Genomic DNA, 24,460 nt, shown 5'->3' on the forward strand with positions numbered 1-24,460 from the left:
ACGTTCCTCGCTCCGTTTCTTCATGCAGCAAATAACTATTATTATTATTATTATTATTATTATTATTATTATTATTATTTTGTTCCCCGCCCCCCGGTTCTTCGTGCTCTATGAGAGGCCGCCTAGGAGCAGCAAATAATAAATAATAATAATAATTTGTTCCCCGCCCCTGAGCGAGGCCGTCTGGGAGCGGCAAGCGCCTCGCTTCCTGATGAAGCCGCGGGAGGGCCCGCAGCGCCCAAGCGCCGGCCTCCGGCTCCGCCGGCTCCTCCTTTTCCCTCCCCGCCAGGATGTGAGCTCAGCGCCCGCGCCGCCTCCTTCCTCTTGTGTAATGCTTACCGGTTTCCCGTACGGCGGCGGCGGCGGCCGAGGAGCCGAGAGCGCTGGGGGCAAGCGCGGCCCTGGCCTCCCGGGACTCCCCGGGGCCAGCTGAGGAGAGGCGGTGAGTCGCCGTTGGCGCGGCGGGAAGGCTCGCGCTCTCCCCCTCACGCCTCGCCTCAGGCGGCGGGAAAGCGCCTGAGGTAAAAGGGCGCGAGGAGGACCCCCACGCCGCCCCTGTTGGGAGGAGGGACTTCGCTTTTGAGCGGGGCCCCTTTTATTGGGGGACCCTTCGTGAAGCCTTTCCTTTCTCTCCCCCGAAACTGCAAAGAGATGTTAAAGGAGCAGGGAGTGGTGTTTTCTGAGGGAGGGAGAACGGACGGACTGACTGACGGGCTCATTCATGGCCGACCGCTGGGCATGGCGAATAGAAATGTTGACCAGCGTGATGGTGCCTTGGCTTCGTCGACTTGAATCCGAGACGCCACAGAGGGAGGTTTCCCAAACTTGGGTCGCCGGCTGTTTTTGTTTTTTTTAGGACTACAACTCCCATCATCCCTGGTCTACTGGTCCTGCTAGCTAAGGATGATGGGAGTTGTAGTCCAAAAACAGTTTGGGGAAACTGCTCCAGAAGAGAGAGAGAGAGAGAGAGAGAGTGTGTGTACAGTGCTCCCCCCCCCCAAAAAAAAATGTTTAGGGCTACTCTTATTTTGACTTGAGAAAAATCACCATTTTATACTTCAAATTGGGAAAAATAAATAAATGGACAAAAGTACTGCACGAAGATTCACAAAATGTTTAGGGGTATGCGTCCCCCCAGAGAAAAGTGCGCTCTCTCTCTCTCTCTCTCTATGTGTGTGTGTGTGTGTGTGTGTGTGTGTGTATATATATATATACACACACACACACACACACACACACACACACACACACACAGTGAGTCCTTTAAAAGAGGCCCCGTGGATACAGAGTACACACATTCCATGGGGTCTCTTTTAAAAGACTCACCCTGTATATGTGTGTATAATAAAATGTGTGTGTGTATATAATAAAATCTTCCAAGAAAACGGAAGGAAGAGATGTAAAGTTAAAAGGCAGGAGAAGTGTGAAATGCTGTGGTAGAAATTGGCCATGGCTTGCCGTGGGAATGTTTCTAGAAGGCTGCTTGGGAAAGCGGTGCCTTTGCACAGCCTGATCCTTCCAAATATTTTTAGACTGACTACAATTCCCATCAGCCCCAGCGAGCATGGCTCCATGGTCAGGTGCGATGGGAATTGTAGTCCAGCAGTGTCTTGGTTTGGAAAAGGCTGCCCTGTTAAATATTCTGTGTTAAGGGAAATGGGAGCCTTTGGGTTATTAAATGCTGTGATCTCAGACACGTTGTGAAAAATGGGAACGTACGGGGACATAACAGCCTCAGGTGACTCGAGGGGTCAGTGCGTCTGGCGTTTTGAGGTTGGTGTTTTGAGCCCATCCAGGGATGACTGCAGACAGGATTCCTGCATTGCAGGGGGTTGGACTAGATGACCCTCAGGGTCCCTTCCAACTCTGCAGTCCTTTGACCCACCTAGTCCAGCATCCTGTTCTTTCAGTGGCCAACCAGAGTCCTATAAGAAGCCCAAAAGCAGGATCTGAGTGCAACAGCACTATTCCCACTTGTGATTTCCAGCAACTGGGCTCTACATCGACTTGCCGTCCCATTCTACACTTTCTAATTGATATTTTAAATCAAATTGGTACATATGTGGACTCAGTTTAATAACATTAATAAAACAAGACATTAACATACAAATTATTATTTATAAAATATTTCAGATAGAGCCACTTAATAGTAATTTGTGTGTTTCAAAATGAAATCCTGTCTTGTGTGTCGTTTGTGAAGAGCAGTGCAGCTGAGATTAACAAATCGTTCTTTTGTCTTTTTTAGGCAGAGTTGTGACGAAGAACTAAAGGTCTGCCATGGGGAACCAGCTGGCTGGTATTGCCCCTTCTCAGATCCTCTCCGTTGACAGCTATTTCTCAGACATCCATGACTTTGAATATGACAAAAGCTTGGGCAGTACTCGGTTTTTTAAAGTTGCCCGAGCCAAGCACAGAGAAGGTCTGGTGGTCGTCAAGGTGTTTGCCATTCAAGATCCAACTTTACCGTTAACTAGTTACAAGCAGGAGCTGGAGGAGCTGAAAATAAGGTTGAATTCTGCGCAAAACTGTCTTCCCTTCCAGAAGGCCACATTATCTGAAAAAGCAGCCATGCTTTTCAGGCAGTATGTACGAGATAATCTCTATGACCGTATTAGTACTCGTCCGTTCCTGAACAACATTGAGAAACGGTGGATAGCCTTCCAGATCTTGACTGCAGTGGACCAAGCACACAGGTCTGGGGTCCGTCACGGAGACATCAAAACTGAAAATGTCATGGTGACCAGCTGGAACTGGGTCCTTCTAACAGATTTTGCTAGTTTTAAACCAACCTACCTTCCTGAAGATAACCCTGCTGATTTCAATTATTTCTTTGATACGTCAAGAAGGAGGACTTGCTACATTGCTCCAGAGCGCTTTGTTGATGGCAGCATATTTGCAACGGAACTGGAGAATATGAGAGATCCTTCCACTCCTCTGGTGGACTTGGCTAACAGTAATCAACGAAGCAGGGGGGAACTAAAGCGTGCAATGGACATCTTTTCTGCAGGTACTTTAAAGTGATCAATTAAACGATATGCATAAGCTGTGCCTTCATAGAAAGTGTTGCTTTCTGATTTCTGGGGGCGAGTGGGGAACTTAGTGCAATCTTGTGATAACTAAAACCACCAGCCTTTTCCAGATATAATGTATGAGATACAGTATAGAACTACAGTGGTACTTTGGTTCTCAGACTTAATCTGTTCTGGCAGTCCGTCCCAAAACCAAGGCGTGTTTCCCCATAGAAAGTAATGCAAAATGGATCAATCCATTCCAGTTTTTTTAAAAGCAACCCCTAAAACAGCAATTTAATAAGAGTTTTACTATCTTATGAGACCATTGATCCATAAAATGAAAGCAATAAACAATGTACTTCAGTCACACAAACAATCAGTAGCTGAACTAGGTTCCACACAGTCAGAAAAACAAACAAAAAGAGCCGCAAAAACAAAAATGCAAAATAAATAGCAAAAATGGACAGACCTCAGTGTAACATTCAAAATGGAAGTGTGGCACTCAAAAGGGAAGTGGCACTCAAAACGGAAGTGTAACACTCAAAACCGAATTGTGGCACTCAAATCGGAAGGGTAACACTCAAAACGGAGCAAATTCGGCTTCCGGAAAATATTTGCAAACCGGAACACTTACTTCCAGGTTTGCAGTGTTTGGGTTCCAAGTTGTTTGAGTACCAAGGTGTTTGAGAACCAAGTTACCACTGTACATACAGGTTTTACATCACAGTCACATTAGTCTGCATGACAATTCTTAGCATTCCTTGTGAATCCTCAAGTCTTCCTGTGATTAGCAAAGTATAATGTTTAGCAGGAGGCTTGCAAACAATTAAGCTCCACATTTGTCCAGCTAAAGTATATATATAAAAATAACATATAGTAAATCTCTCCTGTAATCATACCACTTCAGAATGTAATGGGAAAATGCATCGTTGAAAGCTCCGTGTAAAAATCATAATAAAATCATTGCACATAGAAAACTAGCAAGTAAGTATGAAGGGTCCTAGCTTAGCCTTCTCCCCAGTACGCTAGTTTTTCCCATTTAGAATGGTGTTGTTGTTTGTTTGCTTCCTTGTATTTTTAAAAACAAACAAACAAGCATGCCATTCTCTCATCTGTGTTCTGAAATGGTACTGTCCCAGGAGACATACCGTATTTTGCGCCCCATAGGACACACCGGCCCATAGGATGCACCTAGTTTTTTTGGGGGGAAATAAAGAAAAAAAAATTATTTCCCCCGGCTCCCGATGGCCGTACAGAGCTGCGCTGAGTCCGGGACTGCAGGCAGCTCTGCGCAACCCTTGGAGCCGGTCTCCCGAGGGTTGCGCAGAGCTTCCTGAAGCCTGGAGAGCAACCCCTCTCACTCTCCAGGCTTCAGCGAAAGCCTGCATTCGCCCCATAGGACGCACTTTTCCCCCTCCAAAAATGAAGGGGAAATGAAGGGCGAAAAATACGGTACTCTTAATTTCTGAAGTTGCGAAGTACACTGAATAACAGTAGCATCTCTGTATTTTAATGGTGATTCATACTGGGCTAATTTCTATGCCTCTGAGGGTGCTTCCAGATGTGGGCTTAATATTACAAAAAGGCTATTGAGACATTGCAAATAGGGCATTGTAACTTGCTGGATTTTCCCTTTTCTGGAAAATCCTGATTAAAGGTGGGGGGAGGAAATATGGAGCGGTAGTTTGATGTCAATAGCATTGTATCAAATGCGTAATGAACACCATTCCCCCATAAACACCTGTCTGGAAGCAATCTGAAAGCACTTCCTGGTGTCAAATCCATGTGGCTACATTTGTTCCACTGGGGTCTCTGCATTAAGCCTGTGGGTTGTAGTGGGAGGATTGGTCACATGAGTTAGCCCCAGATACATAAGTGAAATTGTAAAACATGCTCACAAGAAACCTTATAATTTCATGAGCCACAATATTTTTTTGTTGGCATCAATGTCTTCTTACTATTTAGAGGCCAGACATCTTTCCCTGGTGCTGACAGTTAATTTGCACTTCTGTCATTCTTCCTAAGTGATGTGAATCTACATGCAGGTTTGGGGGCTTCATCATGTTGGGCAGCCCTTGATTGTTTCTGCTTCAGGAAGCAATGGTAGTTACCTTGGTTGAGAAATCCTACAGTCAATTGAAGGACATAGAAACTAACTCCAGGCACATCTAGAGAAGAACAGCTTATTTTCATACTTTCTTTCCTTTTTCAATAAACAGTATTTGGTGGGAGCTTTTCTGCCTAGCTGTCAGTGTATGATGTGGGTTCATATTGTGTTCTGAATGCAGTCAACTGGTAGTATATAGTCTCACTCATTCAATAGCAGGAAATATGGATGCCAACAGGTGCTGAATGCTCCTTTTCTCCAGGCTGTAAAGGTTAATCTACAATTTTGAACTCCACATGGGGTTCTGTGTACATTGCAGCCCTAGTCATATTGTTTTGGGCCACTGATCATCTCTTGTGGATGTGTTGGTGTGTAAAACATCTTCAGGCCTGCACGTATTCTTACTGGTTCTCAGTGATGGTTTCCAAGATCATTTGAACACCAGAGGGGGGGAAAAGGATGTGGTGGATATGCTTTTCCCACCCCCACCCCAATTTGATGGGGTTTCTAGTTCTTTTAAAAGAAATAGAATGCCCTCCCATCAGATGTTAAGGAGATGAGTAATTATATAACATTTAGGAAACATCTGAGGGAAGCCCTGTATAGGGAAGCTTTTTAAGATTTAATGTTTTACTATGTTTTTATATATGCTGGAAGCCGCCCAGAGTGGCTGGGGCAACGCAGTAAGATGGGCAAGGTACTACTACAGTGGTACTTCGGGTTACATACGCTTCAGGTTACATACGCTTCAGGTTACAGACTCCACTAACCCAGAAATAGTACCTCGGGTTAAGAATTTTGCTTCAGGATGAGAACAGAAATCGTGCTCTGGCGGCAGCGGGAGGCCCCATTAGCTAAAGTGGTGCTTCAGGTTAAGAACAGTTTCAGGTTAAGAACAGACCTCCAGAACGAATTAAGTTCTTAACCCGAGGTACCACTGTACTACTAATTTACTATTATTATTAGTAGTAGTAGTATTTATTATAGCAATAGAGTTAGAAAAAGCAAGTTCCTGTGCTGCAAGCTGAAGTCTTCATCAGCCTCCTGATGTCAGTTTTTGGAGTGCAGGATTATGGTTCTATATTGGTAACTAGAGCACTGAGGGCTGGAAGTTGAATGAACTATAGAGGTGGAGAGAAGTGATGTCTTCTTAAATGCTCAAACTTGAAAAGGAATGTGTGGCCAATTGGAAAGTGACATCATCTCCATCTTTTATAGTCTTTGGTTATGAGCAGGCGAAACAAGAGATGTCTACCAAATAATTCTCAGGAAGCTGTTCTGTATTTTCCAGGTTGCGTAATAGCTGAGCTCTTTACAGAAGGTGTACCTCTGTTTGACTTGTCACAGCTTTTGGCGTATAGAAATGGCCTCTTTTCCCCTGAACAAGTCCTGAATAAAATTGAAGACCGGAGTATTAGAGAACTGGTAACTAATTCCATTCTATTTACAGTGGCTTATTGCATTTTCCATACCTACTTTAATAATAAAGCATTGCCTTCACCTTGCTCTTTTTGCTCTCTTTTATCTGAAGGTTACCCAGATGATCCACTGTGAACCAGAAAAACGTTTAGCAGCTGAAGACTACTTGAAACAACAACGAAACAACGCATTTCCTGAAATATTTTATACTTTCCTCCAGCCTTACATGGCACAGTTTGCCAAGGAAACCTTTGTATCTGCAGATGAGCGCATTCTCGTTATACGTAAAGATCTGGACAACATTATCCATAATCTCTGTGGGCATGACCAAACCGAAAAAGCTGAAGGAGAGACAAAGGAAAATGGGCTGGTCATTTTGGTGTCGGTGATAACGTCCTGCCTTCAGACCCTCAAATACTGTGATTCAAAGCTGGCTGCTTTGGAACTGATTCTCCAGTTGGCACCCAGGTTAAGTGTGGAAATTCTGCTGGATCGTATCACGCCTTATCTCTTGCATTTCAGCAATGACTCTGTGCCCAGAGTAAGGGCAGAAGCCGTTAGGACACTCACTAAAGTTCTTGCTCTGGTCAAAGAAGTACCACGTAATGATATCAATATCTACCCAGAGTACATCTTGCCAGGTATTGCACATTTGGCCCAAGATGAAGCCACTATTGTCCGACTGGCTTATGCTGGTAAGAGGGGAGATGGGGGGCTTTGGGGAAGGTTTTCTTTGATGTCATTGCATTTCTTTTTTAAAATCACAAGTGGAATGAAGAGGGAAGTGTCTGCAAATGTAGATTTTTATTTAGTGCTGAATTTATTTTTCCTTGTATGAGAATTTGGGGGATAAAAAAGAGAAATTATCAGAATGACCTGTTGTGTCTAAATTAAATAAATAGGCCAGAATGTCAATGGCAAAAACATGTTTGGGTCCTACCATCTGCCTGTCTCACTGCTCTAAAAATAACAAATCAACCAGGAGTGTGCCCTGCTACTTGTGCTTCTGACACAAGAATGCCAGAATGATCATTGGTTTATTTGGATCTGGAACAAGTTTGTCTAGTCCTGCATTCTGTTTTTGCCAGTAGACAGTGAGGGGTCTCTTGGAGCTCACACACAGAATGTGATGGTCGTGCCGAGGTCCATATGGCACAGACATGAAATGGGCATCATTGGTGGCTCTTGCCCATGCCCTGCCTCCAAAAAACTGGTAAAGGAAGCAATTTCTCAGAGTTCAAGCTTGGTTTTCTATGTCTGGGGTAAGCCAGTATAAGATGCTGTTATTCTGAGACACTTCACATTTTAATCACATATCACCTGTGCTTAAAACTATTGCCACTGTTGCTGTTGTTGTTAATCTTTTTTTTAAAAAAAACTTGGATTATCTGTCTCTTACATCCTGCTCTGATATTTGCAGAAAACATAGCACTGTTGGCAGAAACTGCTCTGAGATTCCTAGAACTTGTCCAGTTGAAAAACTTGAACATGGAGAATGAACCAAATAGTGAAGAAATGGATGATGCAACACATCCAAGTGAAAATTATGATACTGGTAATGTATCTTTCACTTTCCTTTACTTAGAGCATGCTTATATGAATACTTATTGGGGAGTAAGCCCAGTTGGATGTAGTGGTTGTTGTGTCCAAATGAACATGCATAGACTCAAGAGACTGTTAATTTTTTCATCTTTATGGTTCCGATTCCAGAAGGATGCTGAGAACTTCTGCTTCTTGAGAGCTACACTAGGGATTTAAGATAATCTCCCAATTCCTAATGAGAAAGAGGCACCAAAAGACCAGTGCCACAGTCAAGCTGCGATACCTTTATCCAGTCCTTCAGGAAATCAGACTGGTGATCATCCTAGCAAGAAATTATGACTTAAGGATAGCCATCACCCTTCTTGGCATTTTAAAGCTCTGTGGAACTTGACAGAGCACAGAGAAAACATTGTCCTACAAGGCAGCCTAAAAATAGCTGCTCAAAGAAGATAAAATATTTTGAATAAATAGAGTTTGGTACGTAAAGCAGAAGTGGGGAACATGAGGCACAGGGGGCGGATTTAGCAATCCAGGCCTTTCTCACTGGCCTTTGGACTCTCCCCAGGCCACACCACTCCCATTGCCCTGCTTTGTGCCCTGATCAAGCCCTTATCAATCAGAGTGGCAGAGTGACCTTTATCTGTGATAATCCCGCTTGTTTGCTTGGATAGCTAGATGTGTTTGTGGGAGGTAGAAATCTCCAGCACTTGTGTGTCTGGAATATAGCCTACTGTACAAAGTTAAGAGTCATCTCAGTTTTTCCATCAACCTTTGCCTCTGGCCTCATCCACCACCGGCATGTGTCCCTGGAAGGTTGCTGATGAGGTAATGTATCCTTCTGGCTGAAAGAAGTTCCTCATCCCTAAACTAGAGCCTTCCATATTCCCTATAGTGTTAAGGAGATCACTCCAATGGGTGTAAGTGCACAGGTATATCCTCAACACTGAAGTGTATGAGGAACGTTTGCAGAGTGAACTTTAGGTTCTGTGCAGCAAGTACCTCTAAAGAGGAGTTGCTTCCTAGTTTGTAAAATCTAAGGTATTTAATTGAGCAAATAGTCAGGGAGACTTTTAGTTGTCCCTTCAGTTTCAATGTTGCGCATCTACTCTAAACCTCTCACTCCAAGGCTACACAAAGCTACCCACAAGAGGTTCGCCTCCTGATCAAAATGTTTTTCTACCCACAATTGCGTGCTGGTCCTGCTTCTCATTCTCTCTTTCTCTGTTCTATCCACTATCCCTTCCCCTGCCATCTGAAGGGCAGTCTTTTATCCTTGTGCTCCTCAAGCCGCAGCAGGCCTAGAGTAACCTTTGAAGTTATAGGAATGGGCAGAAAATTGAATTTCTTGGGTGTTGTTAACATAGAGCTTTTTCTGCATATTTGCTGATCTATTTACACACATAACCACATACATCCAACAGGTAGATCGCGAGCCACTGGCAGATTGCGGGGGGTCCATGGTAGATCGAAGTAGATCACGGAGTGATCCCCCCCAAAAAAAACTTTGGCTCCCTAAAAAAAGTTCAACAACTCTGGTAGATCACTGCCAGTTTTTTATAGTGGGAGTAGATCTCAGTCTCTTGAAATTTGGACATGCCTGGCATACATGATTCCTTTAGAAGCAGTGACATTGTCAGTGCAGCAAATTGGATACCATAACCTCAACCAGTTTAGAACAAGGAAGCATAGAAACTCAATGCGAGTGTTGCAGTTCATGTGGGGCTGTGACTGCGCCCTGATGTGTATGCTGTGGGCCCAACCCATGGCCTTTGACCACCCATGGCCTAATGCCGTTATATATATGAGTGTGTGTGTGTATTTTAAACATATATATTAAATAATACAAAAATAATGACCAACAAAAGGCAGGATTTCTGAGTGCAAATAATACATCACAAGGATGATAACACAGTCACATCTGGTTTTTCCTTAACCTTTTTCTATGGTCTTCTTTGTAGAGCTTCAGGCCTTGCATGAAATGGTCCAACAGAAAGTTGTCACTTTGCTGAGCGACCCTGAAAACATTGTGAAGCAGACACTGATGGAAAATGGAATAACTCGTCTTTGTGTCTTTTTTGGTCGTCAAAAAGCCAACGACGTTCTCCTCTCCCATATGATCACCTTTCTCAACGATAAGAATGACTGGCATTTACGAGGAGCGTTTTTTGACAGCATAGTGGGTATGTGCTTGACAACAAATACCAGCTTTTTATCCTGGGGTCACATTTGGGCTAATAGCTTTATTAGGACCAACCCCAAAGTCACAGAAATGTGGTAAGCTTTCAAGTTTTCCAGAACTGTTCTTCAGATGAGACGTTATACAAATCAAGGGGTAGTGCGTGCAGGATTCCTTTTATGTGCAGATTGATAGAATGAATTAGCACAAGGAAGGAACACAGTCCCTCAAGCCTGTCACAGAAGACACTTTAACCTCAAAGCCAACATTTAGGAGAAGTTTTAGGAAGAGACAGGGTGGTATTTTAAGTAAATAAACCTAGTTAATCTATGGAAGACTAGGTGCATCAGCCTATTACTGCAGGCAAGGTCACCCCACGTGTCGAAGCAACATGTACGGTGAAGGAGGCAGACATGTTTTATACTATGTTTTGGGCACAGTGGTGACCTTAGTTTAGACCCCTTGGGTAGGAATTGTCTTTACAGCTATCCATCTTCCCCCACACCTCTGGTTTTGTATACTACCTTGTCTGATGAAAACTTTCAGAAAATTTGAAAATTTGCCACATTTTTGTAAACTTATTGGTTGATCCTCATAAAGGTATTTTCCAACTGTGGAATTCATAGTTTTTCTTGGGGACTAGCACAGCTACCTTTTGCTTTTTATAAGCAGATTTTCAGTGTATGAAATGAGGGTCTGTTAGTTTTTAATTGGGGGATTAAGAAGGTTTCAGTTGCTTATATGACTAATTGTCTGTGTTTGAGTGGCAGTGCTCCCCAACCTGGTTCCCTGCAGACGTTTTGGACTACAACTCCCACCAGCCCCAGCCAGCAAGGCCAGTAGTCAGGGCTGATGAAACACCCAAAACATCTGCAGGGCACAGGTTGAGGAAGGTTGACTAAGGACGAAGCCTAAGGCAGGCATGGCCAAACTTGGCCCTCCAGATGTTTCGGGACTACAATTCCCATCATCCCTGACCACTGGTCCTGTTAGCTAGGGATGATGGGAGTTGTAGTCACAAAACATCTGGAGGGCCGAGTTTGGCCATGCCTGGCCTAAGGTGTGGCAATAGTAGCTGAATCATCTTATGTTTGAGTAACAATAATAAATACATATGAATTACCCTGGTGGATATGACCAACAGTATTTCTAGTGCAGTTCTCTGTACCCAGTTGGATGCTCCCTAGCAGCTCACAAGGGAGATAATATAGTCACATGCCATCTCTTGATGTTTATCTCTCACATGTTTTAATCAGAAATACGTTAAGTCCCATTCTTCACTCTTACAACTCATACATCTATCTGGCATGACTATATGGCAATCTTAAAGTCATCTATGCTAGTGGCCATAATATTATCTTGTGGCATTGGAATCCATTACAGCGGTACATTGGTTCCCGAACGGCTTAGTTGACGAACCAATCGGCTCCCGAATGCCGAAAACCTGGAAGTAAGTGTTCCGGTTTGTGAACGTTTTTCGGAAGCCGAATGTCCGTTTCGGCTGTTGGCATTGTTTCTGGGGCCAATCAGAAGTCGCGCCTTGGTTTGCAAATGTTTTGTACGTCGAATGGACTTCCAGAACGGATTGAGTTCGAGAACCAAGATACCACTGTATTTAATTGTGGAAAATAGATTTAAGATGAGACCTGATGATGAAAAGCACTGAAGCTCATGGGTAGCTGTCAGGGGTTCAGGAGCAGAGACGCAGAGAAGGGAGGAAGCAGAGAGCGAGGGGGAGGAATCCGAAGGGAAAATGAGTGATGATGACGACCCGAGATCTCCAAGCCTAAGCAGTGAGTCAGAGGACTCCCAAAAGGGAGCCCCAGTGAGCAGAGCAAGGGGGGGATCCGGGGGGACACCCCAGGAGGAAGGGAACAGAGGGGATTCAGAGAGTAGCAGCTGGAAGTCGGGACCCACGCTCATAACTGAGGGCGGCAGCAGCTGGAAGTCGGGACCCACGCTCAAGACTGAGAGCAGCAGGGAGGAAGGTAGCCAGGCATCGGGTTCCGGAGGCTGTCAGCAGGAGGGAGGGCACGAGTCAGGGGTGGTCACGCCCTCCTCAGAGAGCGAGGCAACGGTTAAGAGGAAAGTAGAGAGTTGGGCGCGCGCGCCAAGTTCAAATGCAGCGGAAGCTGGAGCAGTAAGCAGCCCGGAGAGTGAGCCAGGTCCCAAAGCCCGCCGCAAGGAGGCAGAAGGATCAGGGGGGTCAGCGTCAGAGGAGAGTAGAAGGGAGGAGGCCCAGGGGGGCAGAAGGACCCAGAGACGTAGGGAGAGGCGAAGGAGGTGGAGCAAGGCTAGGGTATTAAGCTGGTGTGCAAGAGGCGGGGACTCAGACGGGTCTTCGCCGACCTAGGGCAGAAGGTGTAGAGCTGCACGTTGCAGTTCGGAAATGAAACCTGTAACTTAATAAAGACTCTTATAAAGTGAACGCTGGCGGACTTGGTCCTATGTGAGCTGGGACTGGGTGGCAGCTCTGACAGTAGCTCAAATTGAACCCTACTTATTTGGGTTTTTCCCTTCTTCAGGATTGCATGAGTTAACCCTGCTTGCATGTGATATTTCTACTTGCGTTAGCTTTTAGGAATTGTAATTTGTTTTTATTCTGCCATGATTACAGGTGTTGCTGCTTATGTTGGCTGGCAAAGCTCTTCAATTCTAAAGCCTCTGCTCCAGCAAGGGCTCAGTGATGCAGAAGAATTTGTCATATATAAGGCCCTCAATGCCCTTACCTGTATGTGCCAATTAGGACTTTTGCAGAAACCACATATCTATGAGTTTGCCTGTGATATCGGTAAGCCTGCTCCCCTAGCAGCAATTTTCTACTTTTAACAATCTTTTGTCTAGCATGCCGTTTATATTGCCAACTTCATTATCCAGCATATGGCATCACTTAGTTGTGAACTTCTAATCAGAATGACATTTAAGCAGTTGTCATTCAGTGTGTATTATGTTCTTGGCCTTACCTTATGCTTTTTTACTCAGGAATGTTAGGGCTTATTTCAAAGTGACTGTGTTTAGGATTCTGGCCTTAGAAAGCTGAGAAGTCTTTGTTGCCAGTTCTACACATCTTCTAGTTCACATGTTACACAAACCATAGAGATCCTGAGTCCATTAAATGCCACATGAAGGACTTATCCACACTTAAATAACCTGAGGAAATTAACAAAAACAACCGAGTCTCAACTTGGATTTGAACAGAATAATGTTTATTTACAGTGCCCAAATGCTGGTTGGCAAGGCAACTAAAAATGGCTTTTTGGCCTGAAGTGCCAAATGGAATGTCACAGACTAGCAAGATGGTTAGTTACTGCAAGGCTGAAGAGGTCTGCTCTTGGGCTTGGAGAAGAAAAGCATGGAGCAGCCCCATGGGAGAGAGACTGAAAAAATCGGGGCATTGACAGGTGCCAGTTATAGGAAGAAGGTTTCCTGAAGGAAGTGGTCTGTGAGACACATTTAGTTGGAAAAAGATATTGAAATCTAGCCCACATAATGGGCCATTACACAACAAAATTCATGGATAGTGAATTTCCTGGGACCACCTGAGGCAAACATATTGAGTGTCATGTCATTTAAAAATGTGCTCGTGCCTTTGCTGAAAGAAGTGAGCTTGGGAGTTTTCAGGAAAGGCAAAAAGGGCATTTGGTTTATTTTAACTGTAATAATACAGTTGCAGGTCAGAATGGAACAAAAGTCCAGGGTAGGTGTCTGCCATGAGGCAAGATCCTAATGTGATTTGATTTTATGTTATTTTATGTTGGATCCCCTTTGGAATTTAGTCTGAAGTATGTGTGTGAGTGTGAACTTGTTCCTGTTTTTAGAATTTTAATTGCATGACTTACATCAATTAAAATCGCTTCCTCTCTTTTTGTTCATTTCCTTCTGCAGCACCATTCCTGTGCCACCCTAATCTTTGGATACGCTATGGAGCAGTAGGATTTATAACTGTTGTAGCACAACATTTGAATATTGCTGATGTTTATTGCAAACTCATGCCTTACCTGCATCCTTTTATCACTCAGCCAATAATACAGGTAAGGAATCAACTAGATAAGCACCTTTCCTTCATTTGGAATTGCAGCATATGAAGGGCTTGAAAACAATTTAGCTTAATATCTTCATGCCCTGGCTCTGAAAGCTTCGTTAGATATTAGGATGATCAAGAAGGTGTTGCGAATGCCAGCATCTCAGTGGTGAACCCTCCCTACCTCCGCTGCAATGGCTTACCACATGATGCAAAAGCATCATGGGAATTTTGCTGTCCGAGCCTGATTTCATTGGCTACTGCTGGTGGAGGTGAGAAAACCTGGAATATGGTGATCCCTAATGCATTTTCAAGGGACGCGGGTGGCGCTGTGGGTTAAACCAAAGAGCCTAGGACTGAGGGCTAAAATGTTGAGAGGGCTAAAATGTTGAAGTTATAGAAAACGGGATTACAGCTGTGGAAGATTAAGTAAAAGAAAAGAACAAGGGAAAATTAGATAAAAGTAAGGGGGAGGATTTGCTGAAATAAATTTGGGAATTAGGATGCAGAAAGGGGAGGTACGGGGAAGTCGGCGAAGTAAGGTTTAAGAAAAACGGATTCGAAATTATACATGTTTGTTTATGTCTTTGTATGTTGTGTATTGTTTGTGTTTATATAAATTGTGAAAAACCAATTAAAAAAATTATAAAAAAATAAAATAAACCAAAGAGCCTAGGACTTGCCGATCAGAAGGTCGGCGGTTCGAATCCCCGCGATGGGGTGAGCTCCCGTTGCTTGGCCCCTGCTCCTGTCAACCTATTTGCAAAGTTTTTAAACTTACCAGCCAGTCCCCTTTCTTTCAAAACCTACCACTGGGGTCAGTGTCTAGACCTGACCTCCCACTCATTCCCTCAAGAAGAAAAAATCCTCAGTTGCATTTCTATGGTCATCTGATTACTTCCTTGTTCCCTGTCCTGAATTACAGATAGATAAAGAAATAGTCCTACTGAGCGTCCTCAAAGAGCCTGTAAGCCGTTCTATATTTGATTACGCTCTGCGTTCCAAGGACATAGGAAGCCTTTTTAGAACTCTGCAACTTCGTCAGAAGAAAAGGAATGGCGCTCTTCCCGACTGCCCTCCCCCTGAAGATCCAGCAATTGTGCAGCTGTTGAAGAAGCTACTTTCTCAAGTATATTCTTACTGCTATAATGGTAGTGCTGAGAATCCACAATAAAGCAAGGACATGTATTGTTTCAGCATCTGTACTACATCAAAGTAGTACTTTGCCAGCGGCGCTGACAATTTTTCCTGAACAAGCCCCATTGAAATGAATCTGAGTTACGAAACAGCAATGGTGTCCTTTTACATTTCAGTGAGGCTTGTGCATAAATGGAAGTTCTGTTTAGGAACCCATGGCTGCAGGAAGCTTATCAGATAGTCACCAAAACTATAAAAAAATTCCTTCCAGTAGCACCTTAAAGACCAACTAAGTTAGTTCTTGGTATGAGCTTTTGTGTGCATGCACACTTCATTACCAAACTTAAAACCATGGAGAGACCTGGTCTGAACAGAGACATTGGATTCTTATCTCATTATACATGACTAAGCCATTTCTCACCTTCTCACCCCTTGCCTTTTCCTGTAAGACCTATTACAGTCGTTAAGAGTCGTCAACAGGCTCCTCTCAGCTATCTGCCAATCTCCCATTCCCACCACCCTTCTGAGTAATACCCCTCCCCACCTTCTCACTATATAGAAGGATCTGGCAACTTCTCTTTCAGTGTATCTGAAGAAGTGTGCATGCACACGAAAGCTCATACCAAGAACTAACTTAGTTGGTCTTTAAGGTGCTACTGGAAGGAATTTTTTTATAGTTTTGGTGACTATCGCAGACCAACACGGCTACCTATCTGTAACTGTCACCAAAACTATGTGGTTGGTCTTCGTCCCAGATTATTCTGTTTTATTATTGATTCCTATTGAGTAAGAGCTCTATCAGCATAAGAACTTGCATAGAAGTCATATTGGCTTGATTTCCCAAATGTTTTCGTATCTGGGCAGCCCACAACAGACCTTCCAACATTCTGACCATTATTTGGGGAAGGGCCATAGCTCAGTGCCACAGTATCTGTTTTGCATGCCCCACATTCAGTTCCTGGGGATGTTTACGTAGGCCTTGGAGTGCCTCTTGTCTAAAGAGACACCTGCAGAGCAAGCGCCAGCTAGTAAAAGACTACTTAGCTAGATGGACCAATGGGCTGGCTCTGTATAAGACAGTTTCCAATGTCCCTATTTAAAAAAGGTGCCCTGTTATATTGTGGCAGCCAAAGCCACACATTTCTTTAGTTACACTGTAAATCTAACTTTTATATCCTGAACCCTCTTGAGCCCAATTGCCACATGTTAAAAACTGAAAATCTTTGCTCTGTCTTGATGAACTGTCTATTTTTTTGTTTTCTTTTGGGATAGGGAATGACTGAGGAAGAAGAAGACAAGCTGTTAGCCTTAAGAGACTTCATGCTGAAGTCCAACAAAGCGAAGGCCAACATAGTGGACCAGAGCCACCTTCATGACAGCGCCCAGAAAGGAGTGATAGACTTGGCAGCTCTGGGTATAACCGGGAGACAAGTTGATCTTGTTAAAACTAAGCAGGAGTCTGATGATAAACGCGGTTAGTATGGTCTTGTAATTTGCATTGTTGCTTTGTTTATAATTTTATATTGGAGGATTTAAAATGCTTATAGTAGACGTGGAAGAGTCCACTATCAACACATTCCATCCACATCTAGAATATCTGCTTACATTGAACTCTTCGGACTGAAGGCGAAATTTAACATCTTGAGTTCACATACGTCTTTATCGTTTAGTGGATGAAACATTGCAGATTTGAATGGGCCATCAAGCTTTCATGTGAAACTCAAGGTTTTCTTAATGGAAGCAATTCACATATAACAAGTGATTGTGCTGGCTTACTGAGTGATCTATAGGCCTGTGTGAATTAGTATAATATATGAGGATGGAGGTTCTGTACCAAGTTTGACTACAAGATATTCTCTCACAGCCTCCAGTCATGTTTCTCCAATTGTCAGTCTAGTTTCCTGCCAAACTACTCAAATATATGTAAAATAGGAAAATGGACAGGTTTTTATAGCTTTGTATAGTTTAACTTGGGGGGACGGGGGTGGCGCTGTGGTCTAAAACCACTGAGCCTAGGGCTTGCCGATCAGAAGGTCGGCGGTTCGAATCCCTGCAACGGGGTGAGCTCCCGTTGTTTGGTCCCAGCTCCTGCAAACCTAGCAGTTCGAAAGCACCTCAAAGTGCAAGTAGATAAATAGGTACCACTCCAGTGGGAAAGGTAAATGGCGTTTCCATGCACTGCTCTGGTTCGCCAGAAGCAGCTTAGTCATGCTGGCCATATAACCCGGAAACTGTCTGCGGACAAATGCCGGCTCCCTTGGCAAGATGAGGGAGCAAGATGAGCACGCAGAGTCGTTCGCGACTGGACCTAACGGTCAGGGGTACCTTTACCTTTATAGTTTAACTTTGGCAGCAGTACATGAAGCTGTAGTTGGTTGTAAAAAAGTAAAAATCATGTGAATTGAATGTGTCATAAGGAAACCCATTTTCAAGCTAGGTAGGCACAATATATTGAAATGAAGTTTCTGTGTATTTTGCCCTATTTGTCCAACTTGCCTTTTCAGATATAATTGGCTGTGTCTGTTCTAACTTTTAGATGTGTTTACATAACGGCCTGAAAAACCATCTTGGAGATACATGATTCTTTCCCTACCACCACCACCACAAACTTGGCATTCTAGAACAATTACTTCCTTAATGCTAAGGCCAGCATAACTTTGCAAAAAACCACAAGGTTCATTCACCGATCTGTATAAATACAGATGACATGGGTCATCTGCAGAAATTAGGCTAAGCATTCCAAGTTTATTTCATCTGGTGATGGATTGAAACCTTTGCCCAAGTCATGTAGCAGCTGATTTATATGATCCAGCACTCAGTTTAACATTATGCCACAATAAATCAGGTTAAGTAACTCAAAACTCTGCTTATACTGTACATTTTGGTTGTTTTGTTATAAACAAAATCTTACTGTGATCCTTCTTTTGGGTCTTGCTGACCTCAGCTAGAAAACATGTAAAACAAGATTCAAATGTAAATGAGGAATGGAAGAGTATGTTTGGCTCTCTGGAACCTTCTAACATGCCTCAGCCAATTAGCAAAGGCCACAGCCAAGCCACAGATCAAGAAGCCATTCAGAGTGGGAAATCTCTTCGGTCAGAGTCCTCCGCTGGCATTTGTGCTCCTTTGTCATCCTCACCACAGGTACTTCTGGGGATTGCTGCCAATAGTTTTTAACATAGAGTAATTTATTTTTACTCTCAATGCTCAGTCATTTCTTTGAAATAGACTCTGGATCTATTTTTTTATACTATAAACTGCCCTGTGATATCCAGCTGAAAGGCGGTTTATAAATTTAATTAATAATGAATAAATAATATTTTTAAACAAGATTAATAGTCCTGAAACTACAACTTCTGAACTCAAATCAGCTTTTGATTTGGATGTTGTGGGGTGAATCAGATGTTGAAGCGAATTGTCAAGCCAACGACCCACTAGTAAGATACAGAACTCTTGACTGACCTGTGTCTTGGGCTAAATGAACCTGTGAGTGGGATCAGTGGTGTCACTCCTGCTTGGTGAAGTTTACAGCTCCATAGAGCAGCTCAGAGTCTGCTCAAACAGTCAAAATATTTTTGCATTAGGTTATCATGGGCATCTGTTTTTTTATGTTTAAGTGTGTGTGTGTGTGTACACACATACACATATACATACACACATTTCATGCGTCTGATAAAGTACAGTGGTGCCTCGCAAGACGAAAAGAATCCGTTCTGTGATTCTCTTCGTCTAGCGGTTTTTTCGTCTTGCGAAGCAAGCCCATTGACGGATTAGCGGATTAGCGCTATTAGCGGCTTTTAGCGGCTTATCGGATCAGCTGATTAGCGGCTTAGAAAAAGGGGGGGAGGAAAAAAAACCCCGCAGGAACTCGCAAGACATTTTCGTCTTGCGAAGCAAGCCCATAGGAGATTCGTTTTGCGAAGCACCTCCAAAACGGAAAACTCTTTCGTCTGGCGAGTTTTCCGTCTTGCGAGGCATTCGTCTTGCGGGGCACCACTGTGGTTCACAAAAGCTTTTCTCATTATAAAAGTGTTGGCATTTAAGGTACCACAAGACTCTCTGCTGCTTTTGCTACAGCAGACTAACACAGCTATCCTTCTGGAAGTTATATTTGAGATCATCCGTAGAGACCTTTTTCAGGGCGCCCTCAGCACCTGAGCTTTGCCTACTGGGGAGGTCGTTTTCTATGGTTGTGGTCCACCTGTGCCTCACTTTGCACCAACTTTTCTGTCTTTAAAGAGTCAGGCAAAATCTGTCTTGTTTACCTGGGCTTGCTTGGGATCTGACTGGGAAAAATCCAGGATATAAATAAATAAAATTAAACAAGCAATAAATTAGTAAAATGGTAGTTTGGAGTACAGGCAGCGGCTGTTTCACGTGCATCTGGTTGATGCGTGATCACACACACCTGGAAGTGGCCCAAATATGGGTCGGGGTGGGCTGGCGCACACTCTGCCAACGCGTGTGGGGATCGGGAATGGAAACCCCGTGCAAAACGGCCGCTGCCTGTAAAGTTGATTTCTGATGCAGAAGCTGGTTTTGAATTATAGAAGAGAGGATGTCGCCCTTTCCTTTGAAACATAAAACACGGATCGCGTTTTCTAAACGTGACTACACAACTGGGCTTATTCCTTTCAGGCAGCAGATGGAACTGTTGTCCAAGCCAGAAAACCAACCATACAAGTGTTAAGCAATATAGCTTCGCCTTCCACATACCAGCTGCGCATTACTACTTGTAAAACGGAACTTCAGCAGCTGATACAGCAGAAACGTGAACAGTGCAACGCGGAAAGAATTGCCAAGCAGATGATGGAGAATGCAGAATGGGAGAGCAAGCCACCGCCTCCAGGTAATACTTGCTATACTCTTGACATACGGCCAGAGCTGCTATGAGGGTAGCACCAAACTGTCCCCTTTTAGCCCTGCAGACACCAAGGTCTAATGGCATGGGGTTGTATTTCTATTTATTGTGTCCTCTGAAGTCCAATTTGGCTGGTCTGCTTGCAAAGAAATAGAACATGTTAGCAGGAAACCAGGGCTCTGTATTACAGGGGGAGACTTCACAAGTGGAGGAGGCTCCCTGCTTGCGGACAGGTCAGCCTCCAGCTTGGTGGGAGTGGAGGTAGTGCACTTGTTCCTGCTGTTCTGCTCTACTTAAGTGTGTAATGCCTGAATGGGGTTTTAGTGGCTTGTAGTTTGAGGGGCTGGGAGCTGGGGGCACTGTCATACAGTGGTTCCGCTCCTTCCTCCTGGGCCGTGTTCAGAAAGTGGTGGTGGGGGATGAGTGTTCAGACCCCTGGGCTCTCACTTGTGGGGTGCCTCAGGGTTCTGTCCTCTCCCCCATGCTTTTCAACATCTACATGCGGCCGCTGGGAGAGATCATCAGGGGGTTTGGGTTGGGTGTTCATCAGTATGCGGATGATACCCAGCTCTACCTCTCTTTCAAATCAGAACCAGTGAAGGTCCTGTGTGAGTGTCTGGAGGCGGTTGGAGGATGGATGGCGGCTAACAGATTGAGGCTGAATCCTGACAAGACAGAAGTACTGTTTTGGGGGGACAGGAGGCGGGCAGGTGTGGAGGACTCCCTGGTCCTGAATGGGGTAACTGTGCCCCTGAAGGACCAGGTGCACAGCCTGGGAGTCATTTTGGACTCGCAGCTGTCCATGGAGGCACAGGCCAATTCTGTGTCCAGGGCAGCTGTTTACCAGCTCCATCTGGTACGCAGGCTGAGACCCTATCTGCCCGCAGACCGTCTTGCCAGAGTGGTGCATGCTCTAGTTATGTCTCGCTTGGACTACTGCAATGCGCTCTATCTGAGGCTAACTTTGAAGGTGACCCGGAAACTACAAGTCATCCAGAATGTGGCAGCTAGACTGGTGACTGGGAGAGGCCGCCAAACCCATATAACACCAGTCTTGAAAGACCTACATTGGCTCCCAGTATGTTTCCGGGCACAATTCAGAGTGTTGGTGCTGACCTTCAAAGCCCTAAATGGCCTCGGTCCAGTATACCTGAAGGAGCGTCTCCACCCCCATCGTTCAGCCCAGACACTGAGGTCCAGTGCCGAGAGCCTTCTGAGGGTTCCCTCACTGCGAGAAGCCAAGTTACAAGGAACCAAACAGAGGGCCTTCTCGGTAGTGGCACCCTCCCTGTGGAACACCCTCCCACCAGATGTCAAAGAGAAAAACAACTACCAGACTTTTAGAAGACACCTGAAGGCAGCCCTGTTTAGGGAAGCTTTTAATGTTTGACGCACTACTGTATTTTAATATTTTGTTGGAAGCCGCCCTGAGTAATTATTATTATTATTATTATTGTTGTTGTTGTTGTTTGTTGTTGTTGTTATTACTACTACTATAGTCTGTCAAATATCACTTGCATGTCGTTGCTACAGAGCTGCTGAACCAATGCTGTCTGAATGTAGTTTGGAACTTAGCTTTGTTAGGTGGCATGTGAAGAAACAAACAAACACAAATTAAGGTAGCTCTGTCAACTGTAGTAGGCAGAGCCAAGCAGGAAACTTGCAATCTTGTTTAAAAGAGAACATGCTACGTAACATAATAGTATATATACAAGTATGTGTCCTGGTCCTTTGCAGGTACAAAATATCTACTTGTGTGGACACTTTTGAATTACTTTTCACACAAATAGTTTTGTATTATTTTGATTAAAATATTCACACCATACCTTTCCATCATAATGGGGTGTCACACCCGTTTACAAAACTTAAATATTGTCATAAAACAGCAGACATTGCAATCATCAGAAGCTTGTGGAAGCAGTTGGTTTTCATTGCCACCTGACAGCCAAACAAGAACGTGCTAAATGAATAATTCTGTATGCTGCCCAGTACATAAAATAAGGCCTTTGAATAGTTGTCTCCTCAGTGATGAATTTGGAATTGAAGTGCATCCACATTGTAAAACTGCTAAGCTATATTTTAGATTTCCATCTGTGAGAAAAGAGAGCCAGAAACATGGCAACATTTATCCTTCATGTACTTTGTAAGTGATATATGACACGTAATCCTAATCCTATAACTCATTAGTCTCCATGTAGCATCTGACATTCCTAGAAGCAAACAACATGCAAGATGTTTACTGGCTTGAGAGTCTAGTTAAATTTCTTGGCCAAATGCATTCTAATTCTTTGCACATTTCTGAAATATTTAAACAAGTGCCTGTTCATTCAAAAGTAACGATGCTAACTTTGTCGAAAAAACAAAGTATTATAAAACAATTTGAAAAGTAAATCTTGCATTTCCTGTTCACTTTCAAATATATTACATGTTTATCCTGATCTAGTAATTGCTGATATATACAGTTGTCACAGTCTAAAGTCCCATGTGTGAGACATTTTGCAAACGGAACTCCTGCATGTGTTTGCTTCACCGCTGATATTAATGGGAAAAAAATCTGTCGCTTTCCTTAGGATGGCATCCTAAAGGGCTTCTGGTTGCTCACCTTCATGAGCATAAGTCTGCTGTGAACCGCATTAGAGTTTCTGATGAACATTCAATTTTTGCCACATGTTCAAATGACGGAACAGTGAAAATATGGAACAGTCAGAAAATGGAGGGCAAGACGACTACTACTAGGTAATGCATAACACCACAGGATGGCAGGATACTCATAAATAATAAATAAGATTAAAACTTTTGCACCAACACAAATATTTTGCTACCATCTGGGTAGCTTAAGAACACATGCTCACTATTATTATTTTTTTAATTCATTGGCAATGGTGTTTGAAATCCTCTTGGATGTTGCTGTTCAGATGTGTTACTAAAATAACAGAATCCAGCATTTTAAAATTATATTTCCTTCGACTTACACCATCCCTTTATTCATATATATTTATTACTTATCTTGCTCTATCTCTATCCGTTTCGACTCTTCAGTGTTTAAACAGTGAATGAAGAGCTGAAGTAAAATAAATATCACATGGGCTCAGCGTGGCTTATAGCACTGTGTTTAAACACCAATAGCTCTGTTCCCTAAGGTTTCACAATGTCAGGAATTAAATGGTCTGGGGGATAGACTGAGTGGGGGCAAAACAAAATCTGTTTTTTAAAAGTGAATTGTTCATACCTCAGCCAAAGCAACCATTAAAAAAAAATATCATAGGATAATGCTTTCTGCAGACATGCTAAATGTCTATTGTTAAAGATGTGCTGAAGAGTTAAGTGGGATGGATCACAATCTTTGCCCAGGAAGTAGGTGAATCTTTACTCCCAGGCTTTGGAGTGCTGCTCCTCTCCAGAAGCAACATAAATTAAGGAGCTGCAGAGTGGGATGTTCAGATATAGGGAGTCTGTAGCTGTTATTTCACATACCCACCCCTTCCAGATTAAAAAGGAAAAAGAAACAAAAATTCCAGAAAATAGTAGTCACTTATTCTCCTAACCAAATGAAGGACTACTGAACACTTGCAGGGACCAGTTGGGTTAAGACAAACCACTGAAGGGAAAATACAACTCATTGATTGCTTACTATGTAAAACGTACTTGCTGTGTCACTGTTCGTGTCTCCCTCCCCCAATTCAAATAATAAATATATTCCTATCCAATCATAACTCAGCTGATATTATATCAGGTGATCCAACTTGTAATTTCTCTCCCAAGTTGATGGAAAAGGGGATCTCTTAACAGAAAATATTCATTTTCCTAACAAAACTGCAAATTCCCAGGATTCTGTAGAACAAGCCATGATAGGAGAGATGTTTTAAATTTAGTTGTCTATTTGATATTTCATTGGACCTTACTGTTCAATTTGTGTAGATTTTTAGAATCTAGCAGTCTTTGAACTATGTCCTTTCTGCTTCCTACGGCAGGTCAATCTTGACATATTCCCGGATTGGAGGGCGTGTGATGACGCTTACATTTTGCCAGGGTTCTCATTACCTGGCTGTAGCTTCAGATAACGGAGCTATTCAACTTCTTGGGATTGAAGCTTCAAAACTACCCAAGTCTCCTAAAATCCATCCAATACAAAGCAGGTTTTTATCAATCCTTTGACGCATCCCATTGGGTATCTGCTGGGCTCACT

General features: G+C 43.4%; 1 protein-coding gene across 2 annotated transcripts in view; it reads left to right on the plus strand.

The window, feature by feature from the left end:
* The first annotated feature begins 321 nt into the window (after positions 1-321).
* Positions 322-24,460, plus strand: part of PIK3R4 (phosphoinositide-3-kinase regulatory subunit 4) — a 29,522-nt gene continuing 5,383 nt past the window's right edge. Inside the window, exons 1-14 of one of the 2 annotated variants that reach the window (XM_082192962.1) lie at positions 322-442; positions 2,246-3,007; positions 6,410-6,543; positions 6,650-7,232; positions 7,958-8,092; positions 10,038-10,259; positions 12,873-13,046; positions 14,141-14,286; positions 15,202-15,405; positions 16,686-16,887; positions 18,358-18,557; positions 20,052-20,262; positions 22,845-23,010; positions 24,246-24,410. In XM_082192962.1, the coding sequence (XP_082049088.1) occupies positions 2,278-3,007; positions 6,410-6,543; positions 6,650-7,232; positions 7,958-8,092; positions 10,038-10,259; positions 12,873-13,046; positions 14,141-14,286; positions 15,202-15,405; positions 16,686-16,887; positions 18,358-18,557; positions 20,052-20,262; positions 22,845-23,010; positions 24,246-24,410 (3,272 nt within the window). In that variant the 5' untranslated portion in view covers positions 322-442; positions 2,246-2,277. Of the gene's footprint in view, positions 522-2,245; positions 3,008-6,409; positions 6,544-6,649; positions 7,233-7,957; positions 8,093-10,037; positions 10,260-12,872; positions 13,047-14,140; positions 14,287-15,201; positions 15,406-16,685; positions 16,888-18,357; positions 18,558-20,051; positions 20,263-22,844; positions 23,011-24,245; positions 24,411-24,460 lie in introns of both variants that reach the window. The other variant, XM_082192963.1, reaches the window with a different exon arrangement.

This window comes from Podarcis vaucheri (genome assembly GCF_965113315.1).
Source record: "Podarcis vaucheri genome assembly, chromosome: 12".
Lineage (NCBI taxonomy): Eukaryota > Metazoa > Chordata > Lepidosauria > Squamata > Lacertidae > Podarcis > Podarcis vaucheri.